Source organism: Mus musculus, chromosome 14 (genome assembly GCF_000001635.26).
Source record: "Mus musculus strain C57BL/6J chromosome 14, GRCm38.p6 C57BL/6J".
Classification (NCBI taxonomy): Eukaryota; Metazoa; Chordata; class Mammalia; order Rodentia; family Muridae; genus Mus; species Mus musculus.
The window spans coordinates 22,809,213-22,835,725 of NC_000080.6; the positions used below are offsets into that span (position 1 = coordinate 22,809,213).

The 26,513-nt window shown below is 41.3% G+C and overlaps 1 protein-coding gene across 2 annotated transcripts in view; it reads left to right on the top strand.

Annotated features, from left to right (window-relative positions):
- Window positions 1-26,513, top strand: part of Lrmda (leucine rich melanocyte differentiation associated) — a 1,036,590-nt gene that overhangs the window by 789,709 nt on the left and 220,368 nt on the right. For both annotated transcript variants that reach the window (XM_006519680.4, NM_028275.1), the window contains one exon: window positions 19,477-19,570. In XM_006519680.4, the coding sequence (XP_006519743.1) occupies window positions 19,477-19,570 (94 nt within the window). The remainder of the gene's footprint in view (window positions 1-19,476; window positions 19,571-26,513) is intronic.

Below are 26,513 nucleotides of genomic sequence, written 5' to 3' on the forward strand. Positions count from 1 at the left end.
TTGAGACATTACTATGAGTCAGCTATTCAGGGTTGTGGTGACAAAATGTGTGGGGAGTTTGCAGTATAGCAGGGGACTATCACTAAGGCAGAGCATGCTGGAGAGAAAGCGTCAGGAGAAAGATTATTCTATTCGGTGAAGATCTCCGGATCTCAGGACTGAGCACCTGAAGGAATAGAAAAGCTGCCAGACAGGTTCCTGCTTGCCAAACAAGGGGAGAGGCAAGAGTCAGGCCTGCAAAGAAGGAAAGGCTGTGCCCTGGGGCCTTATTGGCCATGTTCAAAGCTTGAAATTCAGGCCAAACTTTACATGCTGTTTTAAGCAGAAAAGCAACTTTGTCAGATTTCTGTTTTAAAAGAACATTCTAAGGATTATTGCTTCAGCTAGGACTTTTGGGGTAGGCCAGGAACTCAGCCTCTAACTTGTCTATTTGTTTATTTGTTTGGGGACAGACTGTCCTGTATCTTAGGCAGTGCTCAGACTTGCTAGGCGGCCATGATGGTGTGGAACTTCTGATTCCCCTAACCTCGTCTCAAGCACTGGAATTATATGGCCTTGAGGCACCATGCCGGGTTTATGCAGTGCTGGGGACTGAGCTCCAGGCCCCATGCATGCCAGGCCAAGTACTCTGCCAGCTGAGCTTCGTCCTTAGCCCTCAAAGTGAGCTCTCCGGGGTTCTTTGGTGAAGGAAGGCGAGTGCGTGCGAATAGGGAGTTGTGGTGAAAAGCCAGTGGAATTAGTTTCATGCCGACCAAAGCCAGCACCCAGAGTCCCAAAATAAATTTTTTTTTAGTGTCGTTTTTCTCTTGGCTCGTTGTTGTTTCAGTGGGTTCACCTCCCCTTCTGTTTCCTGCCCCTGTGTCATTGGCCTCTCTGGACACCAGGGTGGATACTTGCAAGCTAAACCCAACAAACCCAGGGGTCCTGTGTGTGAATGAAAGGGAACGAACATACGGAGCCTTCTGTTTATGACTGTGGCAAAATACAGTTGAGACAGTCGAGACTTCTGCTGGGACAGAGTGAGGTCAGGAAAAACGTTTAAGAATAGCTTTTATGAATGGAATATGATGGAAAAAATGATCTCCGAAGCTCACCCTTCCTCCTCTCGCCTTAGTTCCTTCCTTCCTTCCTTCGCCTTTTCTTTCATTTACAAAGTTTGACATCAGGTTTTCCCTAAGTACCACACACATCCTAGAATAGGATTTCCCACAAAGGAAGCCTCCAGGCCTCCTTGTGTCCCTTCAGACCAGGGTGGATTACAGATTTGAAGACTTGAGAGGTGTATGGGGAGGTTTCTTTAGGAAATGCAGCTTTGAAACAATGCTACACCCCCCCACCCCCACCCCTGCCTCTGGCCACAGGAAGAAAGAAGTTGCTGTAATAATTAGAAATACTACATGACAGACTTAATCGTGTTGATACTTGGTCATTTCCCAAGCTGGATTCAGCTGCTTAGATCTGGTCTCTCTCAAGGAAACAGCTTTACACATACATGTTTAGATGAGTGGAACTTTTAGTGTCAACAACTGTTGATAGTATGGAGCAAATCAAGATGGCCTCTTTCCAGAATAGCTTTATGATTGATTATCACATCATTTAGGGAAAAAAAAAAACCTAAAAACTGAAAGGAAAACATATTTTGAAGGCTATTTTCAAACAACTCTTCTATGATTTCATTTGCTACCATTTTCTTGATTCTGTTCCAAGCTGAACAGGGCTGTGTAATAAAAAGCCAACAGCATGAAACTTGGAGTTAATGACAGAGAGTCCTGATCTAGAAAAGTTAGGACCTTATTTAGAATTTGTTCACAAATTAGGAATTAATATTAATCTTTCAAAGAAAGACTGTGTTTGTTTGAACGTAGCTCCTTGGACCTCTGTCCTCCTCTCTGAAGTTAACAATTTGTACATACACCCTCATCTTTGTGGTCCTTTGAAAGGTCCAGACCTGCAGATAGCCAAGTTGCATGCTGCTGCTTCAGAGCTGAGCTGTCCTGGTGTAGATAGGCCACATCGGTAGCTCTAGCTCAGGAGGGTTGATTAGACTAATGGAATGCTGCATGTGTGGTAGATACTGCTAAGTCTCTGAATAGAGAACCTTGCCTGTTTTCTTTAAATCTTTAGTGGGAAGCACATGTCATGTTTTACAAGTGGTCGGTATCCGCTAGGATCCTAGTTTCAACTCCTCTCATCCATGCTAATAGCATTAGGGAATCTCCTCAATTGCCCAGGTCCTGTGGTCCTCAGGCACTAAGAGCAATCAATGGCCCTCGGTTTTTGGCTGTACTCAGAGGAAGTATCCACAAATCTATTCACGAGCGACAAGGGCAGTAGAAAGGAACAGTGTCTGAATGGCAGAATGACAGGGACATGCCTTTGAAAATTAGTACGTTAGAAACCATTTGGTAGACATTTGAAGTTTTTGTAGATAATGTTTTTCATATAAAAAGGGATTTTTTTTCTAGAATATTTCTCCCAAGAGAATTCTCTACCTTGTTCTTTTCACTGTCACATGTTCTCATATTGTGTTATATGGTCTTAGTCTGGGCAGAACGTCAGTGCCACATCCTTCCAGAGATGCACCGTGAAGCTGCTCGGTGGTTGCCAATTAGTGATTAGACCTTGCATATAATTCCTGACTTATATAAAACCAGCAGAACTAAGTTTCACTTTATCCCTGTGTGTGTGTGTGTGTGTGTGCACGCGTGCGTGTGTGTTTGGGGGAGATTGAGTTTTTAGCCTGCTTGGCTTCTTTCCAATGTTGCACCATGATCTATGCCGTTACTCCCTTCCCCTCTCACCTTGCTGTTCCTTTAGATGAGTGTTTCTACTTTTTATCTTCTATGAGTTCCTCAAGTTTATTATAGAAGACGTGTATGCTAAAGCTGATTGTGACTGAGAGCCTGGAAAGGATAAAATTGTGCAAGGGTTCTGAGGAAATGTTTCTGGATATGGAGACTGAAGACTGGCCTATTGAACAATGGCTTCCCTGTGGTCTGAAGATGACAGTAAGATGCTCTCAGTTTCTGGGATGCAGGAACAGTCTCTAAAACCTTATGTCAAAGGCTGTCTGCTATTTAAGGGGAGTTTGCTCTTCTGGCCTTTTTGATGTTTATTATATAACTATAGATTCTCAATAGTTACTTCTAGGGAGACACTGTCTCACCCCCTTAATCAGCTGTAACTTGGGGTAGGGGAGTCACTAACCTCCCAGCTAGGTGCATGCACATGACTGACTCTCACTTGGAGCCCAGTGTAGTCTCTCAGAGATGGACATGCAATTCAAGCAGACCATGGATTCCCAAACTTTGCTTGAAACTTATTTCCTTGGTGCCTTTGAATTGAATTTCATTGAACATGACTAAACCAGTAATCTTTTCTCCCCTGGAGTGTTGGACAAGAGAGACTCTGCCACCCACCCTGGATATGTGGGAAATGGTTCCTGTTGTGCCATAGTCATCAACAGCATGGGAAACAATTCTATTTCTGTAATTAAAAACAAAAACAACAAATAAACAAAAACAAGACCTATATTCAGTCTTTCTACAAAAGTCCCAAAGCCCCAAACAACCCCCTCATGACTTTGTCTCTCTACTTTAAAGATGTGCTTCTAGATGGGAATGTTGATGCTTGGTGACTCCTCCATCTTTCATGTTAATGAGGTCTGTGAGTCAGCCCTGGCCCTCTGGTCCTGACAGTCAAGAAGGCATGCCGAGCCCTCGGGACAAGCTCTGCTCTTATCCTTCCAAGATTTCTTCCATATATGGCAGTTGCTCGACTGCTAAAGTACGCACAGAGGCAATGGTGGCTTCCTTCTGCCCCAATTGAGACATAAGGACAAAAACATGGTTTTTAAGTCACTGGGCCTGGAGATGTATGGGGACTGAAGAGGACAAGCATGCATGGGGCTTCCCTACCGGGTCCAAGCCCTGCCTTCAAACAAATCAATTCTGCCTTCAGAGAGCTCTCGGCTGCCTTGTGATTATGTTTGTGTAAAGTCTTGGGGTCTTTGATCAAAGAATGGCCTTTCAGGCCAGACTCTAATCCTCCCTGTCTTAAGGTGTTTAAATGTTTTGCTCTCTCTCTCTCTCTCTCTCTCTCTCTCTCTCTCTCTCTCTCCTTTCTCCTTTCTTTTTCTTCTTTTTTTTTTTTTTTAAAGTTGATAACAGCTGTGATTTAAGTTTGCCTCTGCAGCTTTTGTTTTGAAAGCTTCTATTCTCAGTGGCTTCCCTTTTGGAGGCCAGGATGGATCATTGGGTAAACTCAAAAGCGAAAGAGGATATGGGCGGAAGTGGGCGGAGACTCTGAATTCATCTCCTGAGGAAGAATGTTTGATCAGTGGGGAGGATGGAACCTCTGGGGCTGACAGCAGGCACCTTTGGGAGGCGGGTGTGATTGGCACCTTTGAAGCCTCCTTGGGATCCCGAGTCCAGTGGGTCAGGAGCTTCCTCTGTCTGTGGGTGGTGGTAGTAATAATGTCGCAGCTCAGAGGATTAATTGCAGACAAGCAGCAGGATTATGAGGGGGTCTCCAGGGCTCTAAAAGAACACTTGGAGGCAAGCCTCTGATCTGTCGGCCTTGGAGGAAATTAGTGAGAGCCAGCTTTTTTTTTCTTTTTTCTTTTTTTTTTAAGACGTTTAGGATATTAAAGTGAAATGTGAAGAGGATATTGAAATAGGGAGATAGCTTTGCCAGGGGGTAGGGGTGGGGGCGGTGCTGTTACCCAAATGCAATGTCCCCCCTCTCTCTACTGGGAATGTGCAAAGTTTAACCCATTTACGCAGACTCCTTATAGAAATGCAAAGGAATTGGTATAAGCCATACAATACATTACAGAAGGCAGCCTGGCTTTGCCTTGGGACCTAAGTTTGTGTGAGAGGCATGCTTCCCCTTCTAGGCCAGGTTTCAGAATATCCTGACAATGAATCTCCAGGTACAACTTTAAAACAAGTCAGGGCAGTACTGATGCCGTATCTACATTAGCTATCTATTGTATATTTTACTTCTTACCCTTCTGGTTCCAGTCGGGATGCTGCCAATAAATCCTGTGTTACCATTAAAGAGGCCATTCATCACGCGTCCTAATGCGATTAATCAAGATACACCACAGTCCCCTTAAAATGAGATCATTTTGATAAATCATGTATGACATGAAAAGACTTTATTCCTTTTAAGTGCAATTTAGACTGTAATTTTTTCCCTCATTCATGATTCATGGGAGAAACATGGATAAAATTCCCTTGCACAGTTACACCTTATCTACAGCCATAACTCAAAACTGCTTTTAGATGAAAATTCAGAGTCTTATTCACCAAAGCTGAATGCCAGCTCATTATTTTCTGGCATTCAGTAGTCCAAAAATAATGTCCGCGCATTAAACAGCATTCTCTAAAAAAGAAGGAAAAAAAGAAAAAGTTAGAACTGGCTAGGCACCAGGCCCATCAATTATACCCTGTCATCTTTAATAAGGAAGATATATCAGATGTCCTCTTGGAGAGTCTGTAAGAGCTCAGCCTTCTCTGCCCCCATTTAGAATGATCTGGAAACAAAAATGGCGGTGACAGAAAAGGCAAGGTTTCAGCTACCTCCCAGGACTAATCTGTTGCTCAAGGCTCGAAAGAGTTGGATTTTGTGTTCCTCTCCCTGGTATGGGTCTTGCTTTCTTCCCCATGCTTACCCCCCCTCCCTCGTTCAGAAGTGACTCTCCCATTTTGTGACGTCTGAGTCTGAGACACAGCCACTACCCCACAGCTGTCACAATAATTTGGGGAACTATATTCATAAGCCTCCAATAGAAAAGTAATTCGAAAATGTGCCTTCTGGTGAGATCCATCAAGTTTAAGGTCACATTTTTGGTTAAAAGGCAGACACTGATGCTATTCATTAAGCTGGGAAACGGCTTGTTTCCCACTAACATTGAAATAAACTCTGGATGAATGTGTAGTCATGCTGGCGCGTGCTCACAGAGGAAGCCAAGGGAAAAGGCAGAGCTGTTTACTTTGGACACGTGAAATCAACAGACTTTCAGGCCTTGCTTAAGACAGGGGCTTGAGAAGATTGGCTAAAACAAAAGAGGACAATTAGAAGCTCACTTGCTTCATAGAGAGACGATATGTGAAGGATCTGCAGTCTCAGAGTTAGAGATCCTCTTGTGCATCTTCAACCCTGGTACCTGTGAATAAGGACCTAACAGTCATGTAGCTTAATCCTCCTGCTGTTCTTGGGGATGTGTTTCGAGGAGTGAAGCAACGCACAATCTTTGGATCAGGATTTGGGCTAACTCAGTGTTACTCATAGCATACACATATCCTATGCAACCCCTTATAACAGAGCGAACATGACAGTTTATTTGCAGTGTCCTGTATGTAGTAATGGTTTCCTAACTAGTCGGACACTCAAGCAAAGATGCCTTGTACCTTAGTCACTTTTTTTATTTTAAATTCATGTGGTTATTTTTTATTGCACTTAGTTCTGTGTCACATAGGCCATTTCTGTGGAAGTGGATGACGCACACTGAGCACACCCCCTTTCTCACATCGATCCTCCCCTTGGTCTGTTGCACTAGTGAGTTTCTCTTGTACTTGCACACCATCTGTACATATATGATTGTCTGTATCTTTACAAACCTTGCGATCCACAAAGAAGAGAAAACATGCAGTACGTATCTTTCTGAGGCTGACTTATTCACTTACTGTAGCTACTTCAGTTGCATCCATTTCCCGGTTAATGGTGTAACTTCATCCTTTTTTAATGGCTTGAAATGTTCCATTGTGCAAGTGCTCCATGCTTTCTTCCTCTGTTCCTCTGCTGTTGGACAGATAGGTAGTTCCCATAACTTAGCTACTGTGAGTAATGCCACAGCAAGCACTGATGTGTAAGTGTCTGGATAATAAGTTTTTAATTCTTAAAAAATTGTATTCATTGGTGCATGTGGCTGTGTGTGTGTGTGTGTGTGTGTGTGTGTGTGTGTGTGTGTGTGTGATGTACATGTTTGAACATGTATCTTGCTGTGTACACCTGGACCAGAAAACAACTTGTAGCAGTGAGTTCTCTCCTCCCACCATGAGGGTCCCTCTGGATATTGAATTCAGTGTGTCTAGCTCAACAGCCAGCACCTTTACCCACTGAGCTGAGTCACCACCACCCACGGTGATAAGTCTTTTCACATAGAACTCACTCTGTAGCTAAGACTAGCCTTGAACTTTTAACAACCCCCTTCCAAAACTTTACCAAAGTTGGGTTTGTAAGCAGGAGCCACTATACCCAGCCACATTCACATTTAAATGGAACCTTTAAGATTTTCCTTCCTCATATAAAGATTGGGTTAACAATTTCAGGTTGGCCTGGCAAGACAGCTCAGTGTGGAGAGCACTTGCTACTCTTGAAAAGGCTCCTGCTTCATTTCCAGAGCCTCTGTCTGGTAGCCTACAACTACCCGTAATTTCAGCTTTGAGAAATGCAGTGTCCTCTTTTTCTCTCTGTGTGCACAGACATGGCATACATTCACACACACACACACACACACACACACACACACACACACAATATTTAAAAATAGACTAAGAGGCCATTAAGATTGTCCTTATCTGTTTAGATTTCTGTTTCATATTGATAACTTTCTGTGCATTTGAAAGTTTGAATTATCTCATTTAAAAAGCTTCCCAGAGACTCAAGAGATGGGTCAGGGGTTAAGGGCACTTATTGCCACTGCAGAGGACCTGGGTTCAGTTACCAGCACCCACCTGGCTGCTCTCAGCCACATGTTAACTCCAATTCCATGGAATCGGATGCACTCTCTTGGACTCCATAGGCTCCTACTCATACATGGTGTACATAAACCCATAAAGGCTCACACACACATATACAAATACATAAAAACATAAGTATTTAAAAATAAATACATTAAAAAGTTCCTAACCATAATAACTTTGAACCTCCAAAGAATGAAGTCTGAAATATAAATATGTTTAAATGAAATTGATAATAATTTTTTTCTCCTCTAATATCATGTTTACTTCATTCTAATTTACTACCAAACTTATATTTTGCAAAAGAGCTTTGAATACACAATTATTTCATACAAGGTGCAGCAGGTTGTCTCATTAAGCTTGCAGAGAATCAGGCCCCGTGTGATCCCCAGAAATATTCTTGCATCGATCCCTCATTAAAATGGCTCTTCTAAATTGTCTCCAATTTATCAATAGACATAAAAAAACTGAGCAGAATATGTAGGGAGGGCAAGATGACCTCAGACTTGAAGCTGAGCCAGCTGTGGCCTGTGCTCAGGGCTGTTCTGCCACCTGTTGGTTTTGTTCATGCATAGCAGGGCATTGCTGTCCATCACCATGGTCCATAACCCCCTGTGACCTCTGCCCCAGTTCATCACCCCCAAGAGAAAAGGAGAGGCCTTTGAGAGTTCCAGCCGCCCTACTTCCTCCATCATTCATTGCCTTGGCCACATGGTCCTTCTGTGATGCTGAAAATATATGGCTGAGCACATTAAGGATAGCACAAGCCCTTCCCTTCTTCTGGATTATTTCAGTTTCCTGTCATAAGGAAACCCAAGAAGATGTGTCCTCAGCGGATTGCATGTGACAGCGTCTGCTTCTATCTCAGGAATCTGAGGCATGATGGATAAACTGTCAGCTTTGAAGGATGATGTTTTCTCCATATTTCCATTATGAACCGGGCTGTCATCTCCTAATAAATTTCGTGCATTGGTATCAATTTATTTTTACAAGCAGAGGGCCTGATGTATTTGGGAAAGGCTCTGACAGCAGATCTGGCCCAGCTTGACAAGGCTGCTTCACCTCATTTTGGAAAACTACTTTGGTTCCAAGGACAGAACTTGACCCTCAGCCCTTGAGAAGGGGGGAAAAATAAAAATAAAAACCTCTGTGAGAGGAAGAAGGACACATGAGACAAGTTCCTCCTTTTAAGCCAAAATAAATCAAGCCTGTAGGACTACCATGACATAATATTATTTCCACGACAGCCCTACAAAACCAGATGGAAAATGCCATTGGCAGTGATTTGCTGAAGATGGCTAATCCCTTGCAGTTACACAGTGCATCTGTAGACTGATTTTGGTTATCACTTAGGGCCTCAGAGTTCAGTAAGTGAGATGTACGGTGCATGAAAGCACATTCATTGAGTAGGCACTTACACACACTGCAGGTGGATGCTGGGAAGGGTGAGAAGAGCTGTGCATGTTTGTCTCTTAAGAAGCTTAGAGTCAAGTTGTAAGGGTATGAAATTAGAGGAACACAAAGAAACCGTAGTTAATATGTTATAAGTGGTAGGAAAGATCAGTGTCTCCTTTGATACTAACTAATGAGGGTCTGCGTTCATTGTGCTAGTCCAGGCAGGGGCTATTGGAGGAACACTGCCTGGATTTCTGGCTCAGCTCCAGCGCTCCTGGTAACTCAAGAACCGGAATGAGGTCTTACTCCAATTTCTTAACTTGGTTGGTTTTCAGCTTCCTCTTCTATAAAACCAAACTGGGAGTTGTAACTGTAGGGTACTGCTGGAGACTGAGTGAGTTAATAAATACTTGGAAAGTGATAAACACAGTTATAGGCACAAAGTAGCCAGAAATGTTTACTGTATCTTGGTCTCCTCCTCCTCCTCCTGCTCTTCTTTTTCCTTCTGCTTATAACTATTGTTACCATTGTGTTTTATAGTCAAGAATAGTATGGCCTAAAGAATTTAAGTAAAAAAAAAGTAAAATCACACAGCCAAAAAGATCCTATCTCTAAATCTTGGAAACATTGAGCAGAGAAAATGAGGAAAACAATACACAAATTTTGGAACTGTCAAAGGTGGAATCCTTGAAGCTTAATTAGGTTGTTATTGTTGTGTTTTTTCTTGGGCCAGAAAATAACCCCTTTCCTTCACAACTTCAAACATGCTCCCTATGTTGTTACTGGTTAAAAGACTATATATATATATATATATATATATATATATATATATATATATATATAGTGTGTGTGTGTGTGTGTGTGTGTGTTGGATATATGTTTGGCAAGGCCTCTGTATAAAATGTATGAATATGTCATACATATACATAAATTATTATATATTAATTTACCTTATAGATATATAGAACATAGTTGGTAGAAGTTAAGCAAGCGTATATAATCTCCCAAATTTTTATCCAGCTGCTTGATTCTCTCAGACATTTAGAATGATTTGGGCCCAACTCTGGTATCTGCTGCCTGTATCTGTGGTTGTAATTGATAACAAGAGTACCTCTGACAGGAGTGCAGGCTGCTGTTTGTCCCTTTATCTTAATGAGCACATCACAACTTTAGTCATTCATCAATGCCAGCAGCTACTTTACCCAGTTGGAAACGGCTTTTGTATATCAGATGGCTATTTCTTCAGATTTTTGTATTATTCATAATTAATGGATATAGATACAGAACCCTATTGTGTTTAATCTGCATCATTAATATTTCCTCCACTACCTTCTTAAATTTAGCAAAACAGCAGGCCTATACATCAAACCCTAATCTGCACCATTTGGAAATTCTACCATCAACCCCACTCTGAGACACCAAAGTGATGTCACCAGAGAACTGGGAAGAGATGGAATATCCGGTAGCTGCAATGGACCCAAGTAAGCTCAAAAGCTCAAAAGCATAAATAATAGTGAATTTTGGTGATACAACTAGGAAACGATTAATCTTTCTATGTTCCTTTTAGATTAAGTTGTGGGTAAACACCAAGGAAGTTTCAATATCTGGTTCACAGCAGTTCCCAAAACCTTTGCAGAGGCTTGCTATTGGCTTTGGTGACTTGAAGAAGTCTGATTCCAACAAAGTCCTTTATATGATCCTCAAAGCCAAAACAGGTGTGAAAGACTCTTGTGCCTCCATAGCACTGTTAATCATTTTCTTATTAGACAAGATGACAGTTTTAGTTACATATCTCTACGTAAAACATGTTGCATCTTAGCATGGATTGAACTTCACTACAAATATATTACATGCTTTCCTACATATACGAAGTAAACCCAAGAGGAATGTCTTTACAGGTACCTGTGAATATTAGGTTTGCAGTACAGTGCTTCCACCCCTCCCTGGAAATCAAAATGTACTGCTCAAACTTCTAAATTCTTCACATACCAACTCTCTCTGACCAGTTATCTGCCCCCCTTTAGTCCCAGTAGTCCTATCTGTAAAATATTTCTAACAAAGCCTGTGCATCCCATGGTTACATCCCAAGCTGTAGAGATAGATGGAAGGAAGTCTATAAAATGGCATGTGACCACTGCTCAGGAAATATCGTTCCTACAGCACATGATGATGGTTCCCGGCTGATTGTATTCTGGTGTGTGTGTGTTACTTCTCGTGTGTATATTCTTATATGTGTGTGTGTGTGTGTGTGTGTGTGTGTTACATAAATGAGAGCTGTACCACGGACTACTGAGCAGCAGTACTAACCCCTACTCTGCCATATTTCTTTGGGTAGGTTATGATTATTTCTTATTATGAAGTTCTCCTTTTACCACAACTCCTCAGCCTGTTAATGAGCCCCTCCTTAACTGATAACTCTTTCTTGGTGCTTTGAGCAGTTACCTTCCTAGGTGCTATAAGACGTTCTTTTTTTTTTATTTTATTTAAAAAAAGTATTTATTTCATTTCATTTATCTTTGCTTCATATATATATATTTATTTCATTATTTTTCTTTTCTGTTTTATTAGATATTTTCTTTATTTACATTTCAAATGTTATTCTCTTTCCTAGTTTCCTCTCTGAAAATCCCCTATCCCCTCTCCCTCCCCCTGCTCCCCAGCCCACTCACTCCTACTTCCTGGCCCTGGCATTCCCCTATACTAGGGCATAGAACCTTCATAGGACCAAGGGCCTCTCCTCCCATTGATGGCCGATTAGGCCATCCTCTGCTACATATGTATTCATTGTTAATTTGGGACCTGGCTACCACAGATGTGAGCTCCAGAGTTCTGCACATGAAGTTGTATGAACAGTGATGGAGGAGTGGAATGGCATATTAGCCTGTGGCTGGCGCTCATATACTCTGAGAGTTACTTTGCAGAGAGGGTGTGTGTGGGTTAGGGAGTAGCTTAGCTCCAGGGTTAGACCAATTTGTTCTCTCTCTCCCCAAAGGTTTTACATAAGAGCCACATAGTCTTGGGTGGGTTCCTTATTTAATTTGTCTCAGTTTTCAAACTTTTCAAAGAAGGTTAATAACAGGGCACAACACGTCAGAAAGCCAAGTGTTCCAAAAACTCTCAGTATATGCTCATGAGATATTAGCTTGTATATCACACTTTGTCCCTTAATTTTTCTGTCTGAATTCTCTTACTCCTTGATTCCTAATGTGTTTCCTCCTTTGTTAACATGTTTGCCCTGCAAGCACGGGGAGGTGAGTTTGATTCCTAGAATCCATATTTAAAGAAGCCCAGAGAACACAATGTCACATACTTGAAATCCTATCACTGGAGAGACAGAGGTAGAAAGACCCATCAGGCTTCCCGGCCAGCCAAATAAACCTACAAGGTGAATTCCTAGCCAGTCAACAGTAGTCTTCTTTCCTAAAGACTAGATACCATCTTTTCATACCATCTGGATGGTATCTGAGGAACCTGGGAGGTTGATTTTTCTGGCTTCTACATATAGAATATATTTGTCTCCTTTGTACGTAATTTATTGGGGGTGTTCATGATATAAATCTGCTAGTTTTTGTTACCTAATATTTATATTTTTCCATTTTTTATTCCTTTGCATAAGCATCTGCTAACCATGTTTTAGAAGCTACTGCTCTGGATGAGTTCTTTATACTTCTTGCTCTATGAATTGATTAAGAAGCAGCACACCAAAACCCAGAGCCACATCATTTCTTTCCTGGACCTTGTCTTCACTCCCCCATAAGTATCTGTGAACTGCTGTTCCCAACCAGATGCCCTCTGGGGTTACTGGTAGAACTAGGCCCCCATAGATCAGATAAAATCAAATGGAATGCTTCAGGCTGTTGGCTTCAAAGGCATTTCTTTCCCAAGAGAAGCCTTTGACACAATCCCTCTTCTACCTCCTTTCTGCTCACTTCTGACCAAAATCGTTTTCCTCACCTTCTCTCAGCTAAGTGCCCAGTTTCTGCCAGACCCTTAACTCCATCTTGGTCTCTCAGTTGTGGATTAAATCTCACAACCTATTTAATTGCCCCCCCCCCCTTCTTGAACTCCATCTTTGGTAATCCATAAATGTTCCTGATCTCAGATCTGCCTGATTCCAATCCCATCCCCCCATCATTGATGCTGAACATTGCTCTTCATGCTGGAACACATAGGGATGTCATTGGTAAACAAGGCTGAAGGCCTCAGCCTTCAGGGTGGTTCTTCACTTCTGTGACTTTGATCTGCATTCTTCATTCTGAGCAGGCTGACTCACCTGTGTGAGCTGATCTACAATAATGACAGATAGTCTTATCTTTGACTTTAAAGTGTCGAAGTTAGTCAGCCTTCACGCCTTGGCTTTCTCTTGTTTTCCTGAGAGTAAGTGGAGTACAAGAGCTAAGAGTATTGTTCATTTGAGAAAGTTAATAGAGTTGCTTTTGAAAACTGATCCTTAAAGTGAGTTAGAAATATACAGATGTTATTACTGTTGCACAGATGTCCAGCTAGAGTATTTATGACCAGTTCTGTTAGAAGTTGATCACTCTTCATGACCAGTATTAATCTGGCTATAATTTTTTTTGATATGCCAGGAATGTAACTGAGTTACTCATTTTATTATTCTTGATATCCTCAGGGCAGGGCTGGCCTCTAGGAAATGATTACTAAATATTTGATAACTAAACAAGCAGAGCTTTTTCTTTTGAGAAGAAAACGAAATGTTTTTTAGAGGAGTCAGCTTTCTGCCGTGGTTTCAGGGGATGAATTGTGATGAGAAGCGAAGATTACTTCTACTTGAAAGAGGCTGACAAATTCCCCAGCCCCAGGATCACTTTATGTGGCTTATGATTTAGGGGTGAGTGAGCATGCCAGAGAACTCCACTTGAGCTGAGTGATGGGGGATGAGTTGTGGAGCTGTGGTCTTCTATGGTATTTTGTGAAAAATAGTCAGAGATTTATGGCTATTAAACAACTTTGTAGCTGCCCCCTTCTTGTTCTGAGGCCTGTAAAAATCTCTGCTCCTGTGCTCCACGTCACGTTCCCTGTGTGCACCAGGATGCCCACCGTGAGCTGCAGCTGTCTCTTCACATGCTCATTTGGGAAGGGTCTCAAACGTCACACATTGACCCAAGCACACTCATTTTTGGTAATGACTGAGAGAGATTCTCACTCTGTAAGTCTTTCTGAGAATATGCTGGATTTTCACCAAATCTTTTCCAGCAAGTTTCCAAAAGCTCTAGCCTTCTTCCTGTATAAACTGATGGCATGACTTCTTTGTGCTATGGTTAAGGGGATTTTTTATTATTATAGCTATGAAAAAGAGAACAATCCAAGGCATCTGGAAGAGTCCAGAGCAGAGAGAGAAAAGTAGTTGACTGAACACGGCCAAGGGGCTGGACTTGACCTGGTTAGAAGATGGAGTAGAGCTTGGTGGAGAGGGTAGGAGAGAGAGGGGAGATAGACAAAGACAGAGACACTGAGAGACAGAAAGATGGAGAGATTGATTAAGTGTGAAAGAAAGACTGAGAGATTGATTAAGTGTGAAAACATGACAGTGACTAGCCAAAATAGTAGTTATAAGGAGAATGAGCAGCTACAGAGAGGAAGCCCATGAGCTGGATAGCTTGAAGGTAGGGGAGGAGCTGAGAAGAGCTGAGATACTAGCACGGATTCTAAAAGGTATACCCGGCACTTGCCATCCTGAGGGAGCCTGGAGGCCAGCATGTACTTTGGCATGCTAAGAGGTACCATAGCCGTTTGTCTCTTTTGGCAAGTAAGGGGAACCTGTTCTTGAAGAAGGCCGGCTTTTGTTTAACTGACAGAATTTGGGGGTTGAATTTCCTTTGGACCTGACACCTCCTGCACAATGAAAATTGCCTTCTGTAGTGTGTTGGTGACTACTAACCACTACTGATGTGGTGTTAGCAAACCTGGTGTGGTAGTGCAAGCCTTTAATCCCAGCACTCAAGAGGCAGAACTCTGTGAGTTTGAGGCCAGCCTGTTCTATAAATTGAGTTCCATGACAGCCAGGACAGTTATACAGTGAACCCTGTTTCTATAAATAAGTGAATAAATAAATAAATAAATAAATAAAAAGATAGTTAGCAACTCTCCAATATTGAATGTGAGAATAATCAAGAGGACCCCACCCCCTTCCTCCAGTGCTTTAGCAGATCTTCTGCAAGCCTCATACAAGGCAGAATAAAATACATCAAGCCTTGGAATCTGCAATAAATTTTCACTATTATTTGATTTTTTTTATCCATTCAGTGTGTCATATTCAATAGCTTTATAAGAAATATAAACGAGATATTTTATCACAAAAATCCAACCAGAGATGACATCAGTCCCCATTATACAAGTAATAGAAAATTGCTTGAAGTTGATATCAACAGAAAATTACCTGGACTAGAAATAATAATTTTAAAAAAATCTTTGTATTGTTAGCTTTCATGTTTAATTTTTTTAAAAAATTTCAAAAGTGTAGAAAAGTTTAAACATTAAGGCCACAGATAACAGCCATTTCAAATTTGTTGTTCCTAACAGTTGGATATGTCTGCATCAAACCTGTTCTTTGATCAATAGAAATAACTAGCACATTTGCTTTATTAGCACCAGTCAAATTACTGTGCCCCTTGACAGAATCAAAAAATTTTAATAAGTTTCATATATATACATATATATATATATATATATATATATATATTGTTTAATGCTTGAAATTTATTTTTTATTTTTATACAAATAGGACATTAAAAGGGCGTATATATACATATCACATGTCACCTCTACGGCACTCACATTTTCACTCTGTAGAAATGTTCAGGCCTATCTGAACTAAGATATTTAAATCAGGGCTATCCCACTTAAATGCTAAGTATCACTCTTTCACGTACATAAATACTATTTTATTGACTGTTGACTCTCTTTCCTCCTTGACTGCTATTTAAGTTGTTGCAACTTTTTTTTTTGTTAGAAATACTGCATCAAAAAAGTCTCATGTCTCTATGTGCAACTTGTATGTGAATTCTTCTCTAGCTTATTAATTATATATATATATTTTTTTTGTGTGTGTGTGTGTGTGTGTGTGTGTGTGTGTGTGTACAGCAGGTGGGAAAACATTCACATGTGGAGGGAAGGGCAACCTGGGATGTCATTCTTGGGAATACCACCTGTGGTTCCCAGTCACTTGAACCAGCAACACGCTCCACCTGGCAGAGATAAGAGAGCAACATTTCATATCCCTTTCTGTCCTCCAGTATTTGATATTAGGAATTAAGTCTGCTGATATAATGGCTGGCAGAATCATGTCCCGCTTTAGCTCTCATGGCCTTTGAGCAAACTTGATCAAATTCTCTCTCAATTATTGACTATTCGGGTCTCCTCTGAAACCCCTGGCATTTCCTTTGCCCATTATCTTCTATTCTGCATATTTTTGTTGACTGGGGGACATTCTTTATATATCTTGAATACTGATATTTTATTGGAGATAGAAAAAAATATCCCCTAAAAGGAGGTAAAAGCAAAACACGAAGCTACAAATCTCTGCCATCGGCACTTAGGAAAACTGGCAAGAAATCAAAGGTTCAAGACTCTTTATGGTCCTGAAGAGTCAGACTTGCCTGGGTTTCCTTATTCTTACCTTAGGCATCTCTTTTTAATACACACAAAAGAAAGCATTATGAAAATGCCTTCTACTTATACCTCTATTATCTGGTACTCAATCTGCTATGCATGTGTTGCCTCAAGTCCAAGGTGAGCTCTATATTCCTTGTCAGGTAGTGTGCAAAGTAAACAACTGTTCTTCTTTCATATGCTAACCTGCATTTTGTGAATTGTGTTTCTGAGGATAAGTTGTGGAGAACATGTGTGTGTGTGTACCTCATTGAAAAGGCCCAGGGCTTTTCATTTTGATAAAAGCCAGGCTGAAGGGTAGGTAGTTAGAATATCAATAGCTAGAGTCTCCTAAAACGCTGACCTGTATAAATCCCTCCAAAAAGCATATTTTGCAACATTGTTATTTTCCTGGCTTCTTCTATATGAACTGAGTTTGTATCACAAAATTGATGATGAGCAGAAAAGTAATTAAAAGTGCTGGACATTGGTTGACAGCCACCCAACTCCATGACACTTCTGTCCTCAATGGGAAATAAGACTAAAGAATCTCTCTTCCTCTTAGCTGCAGATCTCCAATGTCTTGTAGAGTCCGGGAGTGTTAGCTGAAGGTTACTGTGTCTTCCAGTAGTTCTTAGGAAAGGCTATTAGCCCAAATCCAAGTTTAAAAATACAAGAAATTCCATAGCACAAACACAGTGATCCAAGACTCCTATTGGGTTGCAGGAGGAAGTGTGTCAGAAGGTTCCCAACCCATCATCTGTTCTGAAGAAAAAGGTCTTTCTAGACCTTCATGTTTCGGACACTGTTTTCATGTTTTAAGTATCACATAGGTCACAGTAAACCTCACAGGCCTGGCAGAAAGACAACTAGCAACCACAAGGTTTGGATTTTAATTTAATTTCTGTCTCCTCCACATATCTGCAACAGGCTAAACGTTCAGTGGAGTGGGGCATAGCAAGCCTTCTAAAAACTGGTTCTTCTGTGTAGCTGTACTTTTACCTGGCTGCCTCCAATATACGTGGACCAAGCTTTAAACATCCTGTGTGCTCATTATGTTTGCTTTTTAGCTGGAGTGGACAAGTACTCCTTCAAATCTGATTCCACCAAGGGACAGAGCTTCTAATTTTGCTCTGTTCAGACCTCTCTGTGTAAGTCTGCCCTGAAAGCTGCTTAATCAAATACCTCAAATGTCAGAAATGAAGTTTAAAGGGTTTCCGTGGCAAGTAGGTCTAATCTTCTACTTAGTTCTGATTCCCGTAGTGTAGTAATCTCTTTGGAGAGAAGGCCTGCTTCTAGCAGGGTAAATATACCCCATAGGATGGATTTCTTCTTCTGGAAAGAAAGAGAAAGCATTAATGAAATTTACTTTTTCCTGGAGCTTTTGGAAAGGTTGAAAGGTTTTCTTTTCTAGCAGATGTTCTTTTTTGAATATGTGTGTGTGTGTGTGTGTGTGTGTGTGTGTGTGTGTGTGTGTGTGTTGCATTTGATTTAGAAATCTCAGTTAAGTATAACAGTGGTGCTTCATGTCAAAGCAACCAAGCTCTTTAGGTGACACAGTGGTCATTGATACTATTCCATGTGAGCATGTCCTGATTTCTTCTTGCATCAGCCTGCAAAGATACAAAGATCAAGAAAGGGCTAACACCACATGTACAAGCTGCCTTTTATGTAGCTCCCCACAAGAAAATTAGCCACACTGTTCAATCAAAAAGCTGTTAATGAACAATTAAAATTAAAAAGACAAACAGAAACAAAAACCACCTTCCTATATGTCATTTTCTTTGGGGATGTACAATGATGATTATGTTTGGTTGGAGAGAAGGCATGCTTCTAGCAGGGTAAATATACCCCATAGGATGGATTTCTTCTTCTCTGTTCTATATATGTATATATGTGTGTTGGGGGTTGTTTATTGTTTTGTTTTATTTCAAAATCAGTGAGAACATCGAGCTTCTTTATAAAGCATGCGTGAAGGGACACTTAGAGGAGCATAGGACAATCCCACCAGAACAGCTACATCAGTGCCTGCTTCAGTCCATCATGGAGGTCACCCTCTCCAAGGCTGTATAATGGAGTTGTTAGCTGACAACCCAGATGCAGAGCCTGACGTATTTCACTTACTTCTGCCTCTGTACCACATAAGCTGGCCCTGATATTCCCCTATCTATACTGACTCATCCACTGTTATTTTCATAGGAATCTGTTTGAAGCCAACATTCATCTTGCCTAAATTTCTGGAAGCATGCCCCATGCCCATAGCAGAATTAGTCTATAGTACTTCCTACCTTTAATACCCCTTCTTTTTGTTGTTGTTTTTCGAGACAGGGTTTCTCTGTGTAGCCCTGGCTGTCTTGGAACTCACTCTGTAGACCAGGCTAGCCTCGATCTCAGAAATCCTTCTGCCTCTGCCTCCCAAATGCTGGGATTAAAGGCATGCACCACCACTGCCCAGCTTTTGTACCCCTTCTTTTCTTCAGCTCCTTTCAGTGTCATATAGCAATAACAACAACAACCCTCTTATCTGAAAGCCATCCAAGATGTCCCAAGGCAACTCAAAATGTACCCTACTACACTCACTAGAATTCTATTTCATCAGGTAAAGAAAGGCACAGGGGATCCCATTCTCTCCAAACTTTGATCCCAAGGGGATGTGTTTAGTAAACAAGGGCACTTGGCCTTTGGTGTTTTTCCATGGTGACATTTTGCTTTCCCCTTACAGGCTTCCAGTGAGGAGGAGAAGGCTGCTGCTCCTGAGAACCAGCCCCAGTACACACCCTTGCCTTCTGGATCCAGAGATCTCACCAGTCATCGAGGTAGGAACTCAGCTTTCTGTCCTCAGTGATTGTAGCCTGGATACTTGGCTATGCAGAGCTGGCTAGCTCTATGGTCCTTTCTGTATCTGTCCTGTGACAAGGAACCTAGTACTTCTTAGGTTCTTGATAGGAAATCTGTACTGCCAAACCTAAAGATTTTAACTTGTATGAGCAGGGGAGACATAATACCATGGTACAATTTTGTGACCTCCCCCCCCCTTTAAAACAGAAAGATTATAGTATTGACCAATTACTTAGAATACCATTCCATACAGTAATAGTACTAGAGAGACACTGAGAAACTCTGTAGTATTTGTTAAAAAACAATATGTGGAAATATAAGAGTTGAAATGTGTAATTTCAAAGAGAGATGAAGCTCAAAGGAACTTCAGTTTGCCTGGCAAATTCAGAAAGAACCTTGATTTCTGCTGGCTTCTCTGGTCCTGAAAACACAACTTGGTTCATGTAGTTGTTCTAATACTGAAATCCTGTTGCCATCTCTGACATCTGATGTTTCCAAAGTCAGCAGAATACTGATGTAAAATATTGTTTGCAAAAGTCTTGTCTCTTTTTTTTTTTTTTTTTTTGAAGTTTGCCCAGCTGTTTTTCTGTCTTTTTTTTTTTTTAATTAGGTATTTAGCTCATTTACATTTCCAATGCTATACCAAAAGTCCCCCTTACCCACCCACCCCCACTCCCCTACCCACCCACTCCCCCCCTTTGGCCCTGGCGTTCCCCTGTACCGGGGCACACAAAGTCTGCGTGTCCAATGGGCCTCTCTTTCCAGTGATGGCCGACTAGGCCATCTTTTGATACATATGCAGCTAGAGTCAAGAGCTCAGGGGTACTGGTTAGTTCATAATGTTGTTCCACCTATAGGGTTGAAGATCCCTTTAGCTCCTTGGGTACTTTCTCTAGCTCCTCCATTGGGAGCCCTGTGATCCATCCATTGGCTGACTGTGAGCATCCACTTCTGTGTTTGCTAGGCCCCGGCATAGTCTCACAAGAGACAGCTACATCTGGGTCCTTTCAGTAAAATCTTGCTAGTGTATGCAATGGTGTCAGCATTTGGAAGCTGATTATGGGGTGGATCCCTGGATATGGCAGTCTCTACATGGTCCATCCTTTCATCTCAGCTCCATACTTTGTTTCTGTAACTCCTTCCATGGGTGTTTTGTTCCCACTTCTAAGGAGGGGCATAGTGTCCACACTTCAGTCTTCATTTTTCTTGAGTTTCATGTGTTTAGGAAATTGTATCTTATATCGTGGGTATCCTAGGTTTTGGGCTAATATCCACTTATCAGTGAGTACATATTGTGTGAGTTCCTTTGTGATTGTGTTACCTCACTCAGGATGATGCTCTCCAGGTCCATCCATTTGGCTAGGAATTTCATAAATTCATTCTTTTTAATAGCTGAGTAGTACTCCATTGTGTAGATGTACCACATTTTCTGTATCCATTCCTCTGTTGAGGGGCATCTGGGTTCTTTCCAGTTTCTGGCTATTATAAATAAGGCTGCTATGAACATAGTGGAGCATGTGTCCTTCTTACCAGTTGGGGCTTCTTCTGGATATATGCCCAGGAGAGGTATTGCTGGATCCTCCGGTAGTACTATGTCCAATTTTCTGAGGAACCGCCAGACTGATTTCCAGAGTGGTTGTACAAGCCTGCAATCCCACCAACAATGGAGGAGTGTTCCTCTTTCTCCACATCCTCGCCAGCATCTGCTGTCACCTGAATTTTTTATCTTAGCCATTCTCACTGGTGTGAGGTGGAATCTCAGGGTTGTTTTGATTTGCATTTCCCTGATGATTAAGGATGTTGAACATTTTTTCAGGTGCTTCTCTGCCATTCGGTATTCCTCAGGTGAGAATTCTTTGTTCAGTTCTGAGCCCCATTTTTTAAGGGGGTTATTTGATTTTCTGAGGTCCACCTTCTTGAGTTCTTTATATATGTTGGATATTAGTCCCCTATCTGATTTAGGATAGGTAAAGATCCTTTCCCAGTCTGTTGGTGGTCTTTTTGTCTTATAGACAGTGTCTTTTGCCTTGCAGAAACTTTGGAGTTTCATTAGGTCCCATTTGTCAATTCTCGATCTTACAGCACAAGCCATTGCTGTTCTGTTCAGGAATTTTTCCCCTGTGCCCATATCTTCAAGGCTTTTCCCCACTTTCTCCTCTATAAGTTTCAGTGTCTCTGGTTTTATGTGAAGTTCCTTGATCCACTTAGATTTGACCTTAGTACAAGGAGATAAGTATGGATCGATTCGCATTCTTCTACATGATAACAACCAGTTGTGCCAGCACCAATTGTTGAAAATGCTGTCTTTCTTCCACTGGATGGTTTTGGCTCCCTTGTCGAAGATCAAGTGACCATAGGTGTGTGGGTTCATTTCTGGGTCTTCAATTCTATTCCATTGGTCCACTTGTCTGTCTCTATACCAGTACCATGCAGTTTTTATCACAATTGCTCTGTCGTAAAGCTTTAGGTCAGGCATGGTGATTCCACCAGAGGTTCTTTTATCCTTGAGAAGAGTTTTTGCTATCCTCGGTTTTTTGTTATTCCAGATGAATTTGCAAATTGCTCCTTCTAATTCGTTGAAGAATTGAGTTGGAATTTTAATGGGGATTGCATTGAATCTGTAGATTGCTTTTGGCAAGATAGCCATTTTTACAATGTTGGTCCTGCCAATCCATGAGCATGGGAGATCTTTCCATCTTCTGAGATCTTCTTTAATTTCTTTCTTCAGGGACTTGAAGTTTTTATCATACAGATCTTTCACTTCCTTCGTTAGAGTCACGCCGAGATATTTTATATTATTTGTGGCTATTGAGAAGGGTGTTGTTTCCCTAATTTCTTTCTCAGCCTGTTTATTCTTTGTGTAGAGAAAGGCCATTGACTTGTTTGAGTTAATTTTATATCCAGCTACTTCACCGAAGCTGTTTATCAGGTTTAGGAGTTCTCTGTTGGAATTTTTAGGGTCACTTATATATACTATCATATCATCTGCAAAAAGTGATATTTTGACTTCCTCTTTTCCAATTTGTATCCCCTTGATCTCCTTTTGTTGTCGAATTGCTCTGGCTAATACTTCAAGTACTATGTTGAAAAGGTAGGGAGAAAGTGGGCAGCCTTGTCTAGTCCCTGATTTTAGTGGGATTGCTTCCAGCTTCTCTCCATTTACTTTGATGTTGGCTACTGGTTTGCTGTAGATTGCTTTTATCATGTTTAGGTATTGGCCTTGAATTCCTGATCTTTCCAGAACTTTTATCATGAATGGGTGTTGGATCTTGTCAAATGCTTTTTCTGCATCTAACGAGATGATCATGTGGTTTTTGTCTTTGAGTTTGTTTATATAATGGATTACATTGATGGATTTTCGTATATTAAACCATCCCTGCATCCCTGGAATAAAACCTACTTGGTCAGGATGGATGATTGCTTTAATGTGTTCTTGGATTCGGTTAGCGAGAATTTTATTAAGAATTTTTGCATCGATGTTCATAAGAGAAATTGGTCTGAAGTTCTCTATCTTTGTTGGATCTTTCTGTGGTTTAGGTATCAGAGTAATAGTGGCTTCATAAAATGAGTTGGGTAGAATACCTTCTACTTCTATCTTGTGAAAAAGTTTGTGCAGAACTGGAGTTAGATCTTCTTTGAAGGTCTGATAGAACTCTGCACTAAACCCGTCTGGTCCTGGGCTTTTTTTGGCTGGGAGACTATTAATAACTGCTTCTATTTCTTTAGGGGATATGGGACTGTTTAGAAGGTCAACTTGATCCTGATTCAACTTTGGTACCTGGTATCTGTCCAGAAATTTGTCCATTTCGTCCAGGTTTTCCAGTTTTGTTGAGTATAGCCTTTTGTAGAAGGATCTGATGGTGTTTTGGATTTCTTCAGGATCTGTTGTTATGTCTCCCTTTTCATTTCTGATTTTGTTAATTAGGATTTTGTCCCTGTGCCCTTTAGTGAGTCTAGCTAAGGGTTTATCTATCTTGTTGATTTTCTCAAAGAACCAACTCCTCGTTTGGTTAATTCTTTGAATAGTTCTTCTTGTTTCCACTTGGTTGATTTCACCCCTGAGTTTGATTATTTCCTGCCGTCTACTCCTCTTGGGTGAATTTGCTTCCTTTTTTTCTAGAGCTTTTAGATGTGTTGTCAAGCTGCTAGTATGTGCTCTCTCCCGTTTTTTCTTGAAGGCACTCATAGCTATGAGTTTCCCTCTTAGAAATGCTTTCATTGTGTCCCAAAGGTTTGGGTACGTTGTGGCTTCATTTTCATTAAACTCTAAAAAGTCTTTAATTTCTTTCTTTATTCCTTCCTTGACCAAGGTATCATTGAGAAGAGTGTTGTTCAGTTTCCATGTGAATGTTGGCTTTCTGTTATTTATTTTGTTATTGAAGATCAGCCTTAGTGCATGGTGATCTGATAGGATACATGGGACAATTTCAATATTTTTGAATCTGTTGAGGCCTGATTTGTGACCTATTATGTGGTCAATTTTGGAGAAGGTACCATGAGGTGCTGAGAAGAAGGTATATCCTTTTGTTTTAGGATAAAATGTTCTGTAGATATCTGTCAGATCCATTTGTTTCATCACTTCTGTTAGTTTCAGTGTGTCCCTGTTTAGTTTCTGTTTCCATGATCTGTCCATTGGTGAAAGTGGTGTGTTGAAGTCTCCCACTATTATTGTGTGAGGCGCAATGTGTGCTTTGAGCTTTACTAAAGTTTCTTTAGTGAATGTGGCTGCTCTTGTATTTGGAGCATAGATATTCAGAATTGAGAGTTCCTCTTGGAGGATTTTACCTTTGATGAGAATGAAGTGTCCCTCCTTGTCTTTTTTGATGACTTTGGGTTGGAAGTCAATCTTATCAGATATTAGGATGGCTACTCCTGCTTGTTTCTTCATACCATTTGCTTGGAAAATTGTTTTCCAGCCTTTCATTCTGAGGTAGTGTCTATCTTTTTCTCTGAGATGAGTTTCCTGTAAGCAGCAAAATGTTGGGTCTTGTTTGTGTAGCCAGTTTGTTAGTCTATGTCTTTTTATTGGCGAGTTGAGACCATTGATGTTAAGAGATATTAAGGAAAAGTAATTGTTGCTTCCTGTTATTTTAGTTGTTAAAGGTGGCATTCTGTTCTTGTGGCTGTCTTCTTTTAGGTTTGTTGAGGGATTACCTTCTTGTTTTTTCTAGGGCGTTGTTCCCGTTCTTGTATTGGTTTTTTTCTGTTATTATCCTTTGAAGGGCTGGATTCGTGGAGAGATAATGCGTGAATTTGGTTTTGTCGTGGAATACTTTGGTTTCTCCCTCTATGATAATTGAGAGTTTGGCTGGGTATAGTAGCCTGGGCTGCAGTTTGTGTTCTCTTAGTGTCTGTATAACATCTGTCCAGGCTCTTCTGGCTTTCATAGTCTCTGGTGAAAAATCTGGTGTAATTCTGATAGGCTTGCCTTTATATGTTACTTGACCTTTTTCCCTTACTGCTTTTAGTATTCTATCTTTATTTAGTGCATTTGATGTTCTGATTATTATGTGTCGGGAGGAATTTCTTTTCTGGTCCAGTCTATTTGGAGTTCTGTAGGCTTCTTGTATGTTCATATGCATCTCATTCTTTAGATTTGGGAAGTTTTCTTCAATAATTTTGTTGAAGATGTTTGCTGGACCTTTGAGTTGAAAATCTTCATTCTCATCCACTCCTATTATCCGTACGTTTGGTCTTCTTATTGTGTCCTGGATTTCCTGGATATTTTGAGTTAGGATCTTTTTGCATTTTCCATTTTCTTTGATTGTTGTGCCGATGTTCTCTATGGAATCTTCTGCACCTGAGATTCTCTCTTCCATCTCTTGTATTCTGTTGCTGATGCTCAAATCTATGGTTCCAGATTTCTTTCCTAGGGTTTCTATCTCTAGTGTTGCCTCGCTTTGAGTTTTCTTTATTGTGTCTACTTCCCTTTTTAGGTCTAGTATGGTTTTGTTCATTTCCATCACCTGTTTGTATGTTTTTTCCTCTTTTTCTGTAAGGACTTCTACCTGTTTGATTGTGTTTTCCTGTTTTTCTTTAAGGACTTGTAACTCTTTAGCAGTGTTCTCCTGTATTTCTTTAAGTGATTTATTAAAGTCCTTCTTGATGTCCTCTACCATCATCATGAGATATGCTTTTAAATCTAGGTCTAGGTTCTCAGGTGTGTTGGGGTTCCCTGGACTGGGCGAAGTGGGTGTGCTGGGTTCTGGTGATGGTGAGTGGTCTTGGTTCCTGTTAGTAAGATTCCTCCGTTTACCTTTCGCCATCTGGTAATCTCTGGAGTTAGTAGTTATAGTTGACTCTGTTTAGAGATTGTTCTTCTGGTGATTCTGTTACCGTCTATCAGCAGACCTGGGAGACAGATTCTCTCCTCTGAGTTTCAGGGCTCAGAGCACTCTCTGCTGGCAAGCTCTCTTACAGGGAAGGTGCGCAGATATCTTGTATTTGGACCTCCTCCTGGCCGAAGAAGAAGGCCCAAAACAGGACCTTTCTCAGACACTGTGTTGCTTTGGCAGTTCCCAGGTGGTACAGACTCTCACCTAAGCAGACTAAATTCCTAAGTTCCTTGGAGTTCCGGGACCAAGATGGCGACCGCTGCTGCTGTGACTTAGGCCGCCTCCCCAGCCGGGTGGGCACCTGTCCTCCGGTCCGGAAGGTGGCCGGCTGTCCCCGGCCCACACAGGGTGCTGCCTCAGCGCCTCTGTGCTTCTGCCTGTTCCAGAAGCTGTCAGGTTCTCTGGCGCACCCTCTCACCTGTTCAGACTAATTTCCTAAGTTCGGCGGGTCTCGGACCAAGATGGCGACCGCTGCTGCTGTGGCTTAGGCCGCCTCCCCAGCCGGGCAGGCACCTGTCCTCCGTTCCGGACGGTGGCTGGCTGTCCCCGGCCCACAAAGGGTGCTGCCTCAGCGCCTCTGTGCTTC